The sequence below is a fragment of the Gymnogyps californianus genome, chromosome 17 (assembly GCF_018139145.2).
Source record: "Gymnogyps californianus isolate 813 chromosome 17, ASM1813914v2, whole genome shotgun sequence".
Taxonomy (NCBI): Eukaryota; Metazoa; Chordata; class Aves; order Accipitriformes; family Cathartidae; genus Gymnogyps; species Gymnogyps californianus.
Window position 1 is genome coordinate 7,883,815 of NC_059487.1, and position 10,135 is coordinate 7,893,949.

A 10,135-nucleotide genomic window follows, 5' to 3' on the forward strand; every position below is an offset into this window, starting at 1 on the left:
ATTCTCTTCTAGGATTTAGACCTAGATCACCAGTCTTTAAGCAGCATGGATAAAAATGCTTCAGAAAGAGGACAAAGTCAATTTTCAAATCCAACAGATGAGAGCTGGAAAGGTGGTCCTTATACAAGTAAGGAAAACATGGAAATTCATTTAATAAACTTTTATAGCCACTCTTAGTCCACTTCTGTAGTTCTGTAAGTTTTTGGGCACTTAAACTTGGGGTACATCTTTACAACTTGTGTTTATGCCTTGCAGAGGAATTTTCTCTTTGTAAGTGTGAAGGGAGAAGCCACTGCCTGAGCATTCACACACCAGTCAAGGAGTTGCACACACACCACCCAATACTTTAACTGCTCAGACCAGAGTCCCTTCACAGCAGGCGACTCCAGTGAGCCGACAGGTGCCCCTTTCGACTCCTCTCACACACGCTCACCCTCGGGCGCTGCTTCTTTCCTCAGGCTCGACCCTAGTTCCCCGAAGCAGAATCTCTAATCCAGGCCTTCAAAATAAAAAGCGTAATTTAGTCTTACCTGTGGTGCACAAATTCAGGCAGCTCGAGCTACGTGCCTCCAGAGAGGCACCCTGAACACTAAAATCCCTGGGCAATTACACCCTTACAATCTAAATTCCCACCCCTCACACCAGTCTGGTCCAATAGTAATATTCGGGTCTGGGGTCTTCTCTCTCGTAGGGTCCTTTTTCTCATCTCTAGGCTGGTTCTTTCTTTTTTCTGTTTTTTTAGGCTAGTCGTTACTATGTCTCCTTTTCCTGGCTCAAACTGGCTCTGGGGCTTTCCAAATCTTCTTGTTCCTCCAATCAGAGAATAGGTCAACGTTAAGCAAAAGCATTAAGCAAGCTATGAGTTCTGCTTTATCACGAACAACTACTTTTAAGCAGCTAAACAAAGTCCTTAAAGCCCTCCAAAACATATTAACAGCCTCTATAACTTATATACATTCCTGTGCTATTAGCCTCACAACCTTATCCCATTATTGCCATGTGCTGTTTAAGTCTCGTTTGGTTGTGGTTCGCATGCTCATGTAGCTCAGCTTTGCCACCTTCCACAACATAAGATACTTCACAGCATCACTAAATATCAAAATGATAATGGTAATGTAGTGTTTTGCTAGCCTGTCATAAGTGAATTGTCATAAGTTGCTTCTGAAACTTGTGTTATTCCATTTCATTAGACCAGAAACTATTTGCTGGCCTCCTTATAAAGTGTGTGGTACAGCTGGAACTGATACAGACCATTGATAATATAGTGTTCTATCCAGCAACAAGCAAGAAGGAAGATGCTGAGCACATGGCTGCAGCTCAGGTACCATCAGACTTATTTATAACGTTGTTGCGGCGGTAAAGTACAAAGACTATTGAATGCTCTGAAGTGTGTTTACAAAATAGAGTATATAGTCTCTTCCTTTTTCTAACTCTCAGCACTACCCTGAATGAGTGTGTCATTACTCTTAAGCTGTGATTTTTTTTTTTTTTTTTTTTGACTGCCTCCAGTGTTTCCTGGCAGTCTGCCTGTTGGATTATTATAATTATATTACCATTATTTTTATTATCAATATAATATATTATCATTGTTTCTATAATGAATATATACTCATGAAGAATGTTTTTTGTTTGTTTTGGGGAGAGCATTCTTTTCTGTTGTTTAGCCTGAGTGTCTTCATTTAGCCACAGCTGAGGCTAAACACCAGCCTCTAGGTGTTTACACAGGAAGAGATGCAGAAGTTGAACTTCAGCAAGGTTAATGGTCAATATTTAACTCACTACCTGCCTTGGAGAGGTCCTTGTCCCTGAAAATTCTGATTCTAGGAAGTACTGCAAGGTAGCTCTTGCTTGGCTATGTTAATAAAGCCCTAAGCTGGAAGTTTGGGCTAGTGCATTCAGGTAGCGTTTTGGGGATGGTATAGTTAAATTCCTAATAAAATTAGCTAAAAATATTGACCAATTTGGCTAATGTCAAATTTCATTAAAAGATAGTGAATTTCTACACTATGCAACATTTAAGCTTGCACTATTTTTATGGTTCATTTTGATGTTTTTCAGAATTCAGCAGACCTACTCAGCTCCTAGAGGAGAGGAAATGTTCTATATTGTATTGCTATGATTTTTTTATGCTTTGACAAGGGAGGTTCTTCCTTTGTTCTTGATTTCCCCCCCCCCCCCTTATCAATAACTAGGATAGATCATAACTTCTCTCTTTTAAAATATCCTACTGAAAAGAGTACAACTCTGATATTTGACAGGACCATTCTGCTGTGTTGTATTGCACTAATATTTCACTTGTACCTAAAAATGGAATCTGGAGTTAGTGCTATATGGTTGGTGAAGTATCCAAGTCTCTTAAGCTTATATAAAAAGAATGTTATTGACAGTCCTCTGTTGTGTGCTTTCTCTTTCTCTTTCTCTGCCTCCCGCCCCCCACCCCAGCGAGATGCATTGGATGCAGATATCCACATTGACACAGAAGACCAAGGAATGTATAAATATATGTCTTCACATCACCTCTTTAAGTTACTAGATTGTCTGCAAGAGTCTCATTCATTTTCAAAAGCCTTTAATTCAAATTATGAACAGCGAACTGTGTTATGGAGAGCAGGTGAGGCTTTTATTTTTAGTTTGATAAAAATACTGAGCTCCACTTACAGCTTTAGCTATCGAGATACAGAAGTATACCATTGCAACAATCTCTACAGTTAATCTGACAGTGTTGCATGCTTTTATTACTTGTCTCCCTCCTGATGACTTGAATAATTCTGTTTGCTAAACTATCTGCTTTTTTGATTAAAGTAGAGCTACACAGTTGGTACTACTGTAGTTAAATATCTTTATAAATAGATTAGCTCTCAATCAAAATCAAGGAGGAAGAAATAGTATCTGGACAAGAAATCATTACTGTTCACTAGTGGTGGTATTGCTGATAAACTGTACCTCTTGGGTAGTAACTACAAATGTGAATGTTCCCTCTCCCTATGTGTAACTGATTTCTAGGGTTCAAGGGTAAATCAAAACCCAATCTCTTAAAACAAGAGACCAGCAGCTTGGCTTGTTGCTTGAGAATACTCTTTCGAATGTATGTGGATGAAAACCGCCGAGACTCCTGGGATGCTATACAACAACGGCTGCTTAGGTAAGAGTATCAGCTTGGTTCTGGTGCTTTCTGGTTTCAGCCAGTATGATGCATCCCTGGATACAAATGTTCTAAGTTGCTGAATAGAGTGTGCAAAGTGTATGAGGATAGATAGATACTTATATAAACACACATATATGACCACTCTTTATTAAAAGTTAATTTAGCAATAAGGGAGCAATCTACTTGGAATAAATGAAGCACCTTCTTGCCTGACATAAGCTTTTCTTTACAAAAGTGGTGGTGTATGAATACTTTTCACATCTGAGTACATAATGCTATTCAGAGGTACAACAGGATACAGTAATCTAAACAGAGTGCAGTATAAGCTGCTGTATACCGGGAACTTAGGTAAATGTAGAAGATTATGCTAAATGAATATAAAAAGGTGTTGGGGTCCCCTTTATTTGAAAAGTGAGTTGTTGGTACATAAAAGTTCAGAGTACTAATCTCTAATCAAATGTGAAGAACTCTTAAACTTGCTATTAGCACTAATGCAGTGGATTTCAGTAGCATTCTGATCTATCAGCATGTATGGACTTCCTAATCTTTTTAGGGGAGGTGTAAAAGGGGAGGTTCCATTCCTTCTTTAATTAAAGTAGCGCCCCCAAAAAAGCCATTGTAAGTGGTACAGTTTGTACTGTGTGTTGACAGTCTACAGCAAGGACCAAAAATTTATTAATACAATAGTAATCCCTTTTTAATCCGTGATGCTGAGCTCTGCAGATCTTTATTAAAGCAGTCTGGATTTGGAGGGAGAACTCTCATGTTGCTGTTGCCTAAGCTGTCCCAACGTAAGGATCAGGAAATAATGTTTGCAGGTTGAAGGTGACAACATTTTAATGACAGAATGTTTATAAGGAAAATCAGACTCTTCCACCTCTGACTCCATGCTTCTTTGTTGACAACATGAAAACCATTTCAGTTCAGTTATCTGTAACAACTAGTGTAATGGAAAAATCATCAAGACAAATTTGTGTAATTAAAGTTGTTGCATGTGATTGAAAACTTTCCCATGGAAATGCATCTTGCTTGAAAACAAAATACACTATGAGAGGACAAACAGTGCATGTTACAAAAACTTTTAATGGGTTTTCTTTATTGCTTGTCTAAACTGTGTCATCTCTTTAGTGTATGCAGTGAAGCCCTGGCGTATTTTATCACCGTGAACTCAGAAAGCCACAGAGAAGCTTGGACCAATCTCTTGCTGTTGCTTTTAACAAAAACACTAAAAATCAGTGATGAAAAGGTAAGAACAGGCTGGTAGTCATGTCTGTTTGCATTCAGGTATCTTTTCGTTTCTGTTGAATTCAGTCTTTATTATCATCTGTATTGCAAGGTGGCTAGTTCACTTACATAGCATGTACTCTCCTTGAAATACAGCAATCATTACATCTCCACTTTTTGCGAGCATTCTACATTGTAAAAATCGGACTGCATCCATGAAATTCACAGCTGTATAGAAATATTGATAGAATTACTGCAGAGCTTTCATAAAAGCACAATGAGTATGCAATAAAGGATGAGCTTGTGCTGTATTACAGCTGCACAAGAATGGTAGAGGTAAATTTCACCACTATAAAATTGGAATTCTGGTTCCTTGACAGTGATGACAAAAAATAATTTTCAGGATCTCGGCCCTTTTGAGGAAAAGGTGAATGCAAATATTCACAAAATTAGGACGTGCAGAGAAACTTCTGGAAGTTGCATACTTTTTTTTTTAAACTTTCCAATACTGTTGAACTTCATATTTTTTTTAAAGTGTATTTTTTCCTGGTGTATTTTTTTTGTGTATTGCAAAGTGTGTAATTTCACTTCACTCTTGTGTAGTTTGGAGTGTTTTATTGCAATGTACCAATATTTTAAGAAATTGGTAGTAGTGGAGGCTTGGCTTCTCCATGTAGCAGCAATTCAGTGATGTCCCTGGGGTTATGGTGTGTTCTGAGAATAGTCTTAACTCTTTGTAGATAAAATGGCAACTTGGCCATTCCTTAGTACACAATCCCAGTATCTTTTTATTATAGAAGTTGTGGTGAAAGTGTTCCATTAACTTTCCCTGTAACTAATACTGAGCATTATTAGGAAAGGAATAGAGGACAAAACATATTTCTTGTTGTGTAAATTCATGACAGATTTGCATCTCGAATACTGTTAGCAGTTCTGATCCCCCATATCGAAAGGGGTGTAATGGAGCTGGAAAACAGTTGAGAGAGTGTAACAGGAATAAGGGATATAGACTGGCTCCCATACACAGAACTGTATGTAGGTTAGACTTTTACTCAGTTATCTTTTATCCGGAAAAGAAATAAAAATGAGAGGTACATAAAGTTGTCATTAGCATGAAGAGAGGGAAAGGACTGATAATTGTTGTACTGGAAGAGATGGTGAATGAGAGTTTTGGAGATGGCAAGTCACTGGAGGGGAAAAAAAAAAAACCAAACAAGCACATAACGGAGATACTTCTTCACACACTGGTTCAGCTGTGGAACACTTTGTTATGTATTGCGGATGATATTTTAAAGAGACTGAAGAAGCAGCTAGACAAATTCACACCCCGGGGGGGTGGGGGTGTTTCTACAAGTAGTCCCCAATACTACCTCTAGCCTGAGAAATCCTGGAGCCACAAAATAGTCTGACTCTATTTTAGGGAAGTAATGCCAAATGTATGGTCTGTGTATGGTTTCCTGTAGGCATCTGCTAAGGCTGCTGCGGAAAACAGACACTGGGCTTGATGGCCCTTTGGCCATTCAGGAGGGCCTTTGATGGGGTGAGACCTTGCGTTTTAACAAGTTGGTGTAGCCATGAATGTGGAAAAACTCCACACTTTCCTATAGTAATAGAGAATAACGTTCTTTTTTCATATCTTCTTTGATAGTTTAGGGCACATGCTTCAACATATTATCCATACTTGTGTGAAATCATGCAATTTGACCTGATTCCTGAGCTTCGAGCTGTGCTACGGAAGTTCTTCCTGCGTATAGGTGTTGTGTTCAAAATCTGCATAACAGAGGAGCAGATACGGACAACTGGGATGAACTTACCTTCATGGTAGCCCTAAGTAGGGTTGGTTACTTCGGCTTGTACATAAAGCTGTTCCAGAGATGGATTAAAGTGGATGGGAAAAAATGGGACCCTGGTGTATCAACACAGCAGCAAGTTACTCTTACCACAGTGGCATTTGGGGAGGAGGAAAAAAAAAATCCTGTTCTGTCCATCCTACAAAACTATCAGCAGTTTTATTTAAATTATTGCTTACAGAGTTAATACAGTAGATATAAAGTCTCCTTGTTTCAATGCTAGTCATCCTTATGATCAAGTCTGTCTCTTCTAGTCTTTTATCAATTGTTCAGTCTTGCATCCCAGCTAAATCTGATAAATCAGCTGGATTCCTCAATAGAAATTATGCCCCTTGGAAATAATGAATATAGTTGTATAGCCTTGTGATGTTAGCACATGTGTTCATAATAAACTATACTGCAGTGGCTAATGACCACCTAAGATCATTCTGGGTTTTTCTTTGTGTGTACCTGACTAGACCAGGCAGTGTGTTACGGTTTTTCAAGCAGACAGGCTGTAGGATATTTGGGGAAAGGGTTTTCCTCCTGTTTAGCAAGTCATTTTTAAAACTTTTTTTAATATCAGTGCTTCATCTTCTGAGGCTTATTTTTGTTTTTATGGAAGGTTTTACATCAGGAACACACAATAGCGTCTACTCTATTTAGCTTGTTAGTCTTGAGTTATGGGCATCAAAAAAAAAAAAAGACTTTTAAACTTTCCATTTACTTTCATACATTGCCAGATCATGGACAGAGCATATACAGTAATATGAAAAACAAGGTTCAAACCAAATAAAACCACCTTTTTTACCCTTGAGTACAATGTACTTAGTAGTAATTGTGTCTGTTTAGCAAGAAGTCCTGTCCTTAATCCATAGGAGGTTCTGTCTCTTTTTACTGCAGATCTGTAACTTCTGATTTGTCTTTTTGTGCAAATGATTTTTGTTCTCAACTATTAGTTCCTATTGTGATCTAAAAAAAAAAAAAATTGAATTCCCACGAAACTGCTCTAGCAAAATTAAACGAGTTCATTGATGTACTAAGAGTTACCAATACATTTCTATGCTTTGAAGGTATCTGTGAAGCAAATGTGACTTAGCACTGCAGCTTTGCTTGCCCTAGAGATTTTTCTTTCTTCGAAATGCATCAGTTTTGTGACAACTGTTTCCATGATAGAATACCAGTTTATAGTTGAAGTACTGCAGGACTGAGGTCTGTCCTTTTGAAGTAATTTTAATTTCAAGTTTTAAGACTTCTCTAAACTGGAAGAGTGTGGCAGGATAGGAGGAGAGGTTCCACTTCCTAAAATAACGTAAACAAAAGTGTTATATTAACTGCTGTGCTATCCATAGTAGCAAACCTAAAATATAACAGTATTTAAAAAAAAAAACAAAACAAAAAAACACAGACCCCAAAACAAACCAAAAACCCAAACAACCTACTTGAATGGTATTAAGTGTTTAATCTGTTATTTTGCTTTTTAAGTTGAGTTTCCTGGTAGGGTGGCCTTAGTTACAGTTGTCTTGGGATATTCCACTCTCAGAGCTGTTGGGATTCTTTCTTCCCCCCCCCCCCCCCCCCCCGGTTCATTGGTGCTCTTCAGTAAATCGGCTTGTTCTACATAAGCATTGTTTGGGAATGGTTTTGCAGTCAATAGTAGTGATAAGGCTTTCACACTTTTATTTTTACTTTTTATTTTTAACCAAAGAAAAATAAATGGCGGTTGTGGCTCTTTAACTTTTAAACACCCATTAGATTAAATCTATACACTAATATTTAGTAGAAGGGAATATATGGCTATATTTTACAATAGGAAAAGACTGAAAAATAAGCAATGCTCATATTTTAACTCGCTGCATTTGAAATGTCCTTTTGTGTTGCACTTAGTATAGTTGCTCATTCCCTGGTAATGTCACTTCATCAATTACAGTAAAAATGAAGTATTTATTTTAATTCTATTTAAAACTGTAAGAATAGGCTATTCCTTTTCTTCCAGTCCTAGATAGTCCTAAAGAAAATATTTGAAACTTTATTTTTCAGATTTTGAATGTGTCACTGCCTTATTGAATGTATACCCTTATCTCTTATCAAAACACAAACTTCTTAAAGTTGCATGCTTTTTCTGTATTTTACAGTTTTGAAAGCCTTACAACTCATGTCTTGAAACAAGTCTCTTAATTTTCAGATCTCAAATTCCTTTACAGTTGCATTGTGGGCTTTCTTTACTGTAATGTGCAACATTTGTACTATCTCCGCATATAGAATAAGGGCGTTTAATGAATCCTTTCCTTCAGCCTTAGTTCTGAGACTGTTCTTTTACTTAAGTAAAGCTTTTATTGTATTTATACCATTTATAAACTGCTGAAATTAGGTATGGGACATCAAAACATCCTAGACTCTGTAGTGCATGAAGAAGGGGGACTGGAATGCAATTGGATTGTAACAGCCTTAATCCTGTCAGTTTTCTGGAATTGATTGTACACGTTAAAGCAGTAAGAATGGTATGTTAAGTGTGTACCTGAAATGGTTGTATTCACATCAGCTGTTTGGTTTCCCTCATACAGTCAGAAAGATCATAACCCATAGACGTCTTACTGAAGCTAAAAACGCTGAGCCAAAACTCCTGCAGGTAGTCACTGCTGGTTCCGATCTTGTCCTGACTCTGCTGACAAAGATTTTATCTGCCTGTAGTGGTTTTATTGGCTTTTGTGGAACTATGAATGAGAACAAGGTTCTGTGTCAGCATATCCTGGTAGAGATCGAGACATCTGTGCAATACGTGGAGTAATAAAAAGTAACCTCTTAGATTTTTAAAGTAGTGTTATGCAACAAATTAAACTATAAACTGATTTACCTATAATGGTATAAATATGGAGACTGCATGATATTTGTTATTACTTCTTATTTTTGAACCCTCAAGGAAATAGTTAGGCAGGGGGAGGATGCTAATGAGGAAAACCCTAAAAACTCCCTTTCATGTTGATTCTGTTGTGTCTTACAATACAAGAAAATCTTGTTTTTACAGCGGTTTGTTATCCATGTCTCGTATCTCACTTTCCAAACTGTAAACAGAACAATCTAAAACAATGTCCACTAATACAAGTGAACACCCCCCAAATTTTAGCTCAGTGTAATTATTAAGAATGAGAAAGATTAAAAATAGTAAGTTTTAGTCTGAAGTAGAACTAGCTTTTTCTGTCAAAAGTGTAGCTCCCTTTAATATGTAAATTCAGTTTGTTCAGCACCTTTAATGTTATTTCTGTGTAAAATGTATGTTTTCACATATTTAAAATGCCTAAGTTTTTTGAAGATTTCCATATTAAGTGCATTTAATATCAATAATTTAAAGAAGAGCATTCCTTGCCCAATGGATGTATACATTTTTGAGAGAATACCAGAATTATATATGAAAAACTATGTAAAGTTTTCTACATGAAGATACTATGTATAATACTGTTATAATATTCCATGCTTTAATCAAGTGGTAAATCAATAAAGTTTTAAGAAGTGTTGCTGGGTTTTTTTTCATGTAGGTTATTAGAAAGCTGGTGAACCTACAGCCTGCTCTGTTCAACATGAGAACAGATCACTGACGAAAACTATGGGGCTTTCACTTTTAGGGGTTTTGTTTTCTGTTGTTGGTTTTGGTTGGGGTTTATTATTTTAAACACACCACTCCGTGCCTTCTCCCTGCTCTTTTCCTCAGTGGGACTGTCCCCTTTTTTAACGAATAAAAGGGCTCCTGCCCTTCGGCCGCCACCCCCCCGCCCCCCACTTTCTGCCCTCTGGGGCCCCGCGGCCCACGCCCGCCCCCAGCCCCGACCGGCTGCGCGCTGGGCCGCCTCCCCGTCCCCCCGGCCCGGCCTCTGCCCGCCGCGTCCCTCAGGAGCGGCTCGCCCCCGCCGCGGGCACCCGAGCCCCCCCCAGGCCCGGCCCG

General features: G+C 38.1%; 1 protein-coding gene across 2 annotated transcripts in view; it reads left to right on the forward strand.

The window, feature by feature from the left end:
• ARFGEF2 (ADP ribosylation factor guanine nucleotide exchange factor 2) overlaps window positions 1-7,754 on the forward strand; it is a 39,262-nt gene extending 31,508 nt beyond the window's left edge. For both annotated transcript variants that reach the window (XM_050907088.1, XM_050907089.1), the window contains exons 34-39: window positions 13-127; window positions 1,191-1,321; window positions 2,443-2,611; window positions 3,004-3,142; window positions 4,274-4,391; window positions 6,018-7,754. In XM_050907088.1, coding sequence (XP_050763045.1) covers window positions 13-127; window positions 1,191-1,321; window positions 2,443-2,611; window positions 3,004-3,142; window positions 4,274-4,391; window positions 6,018-6,194 — 849 coding nt within the window. In that variant the 3' untranslated portion in view covers window positions 6,195-7,754. The remainder of the gene's footprint in view (window positions 1-12; window positions 128-1,190; window positions 1,322-2,442; window positions 2,612-3,003; window positions 3,143-4,273; window positions 4,392-6,017) is intronic.
• Window positions 7,755-10,135: the final 2,381 nt, after the last annotated feature.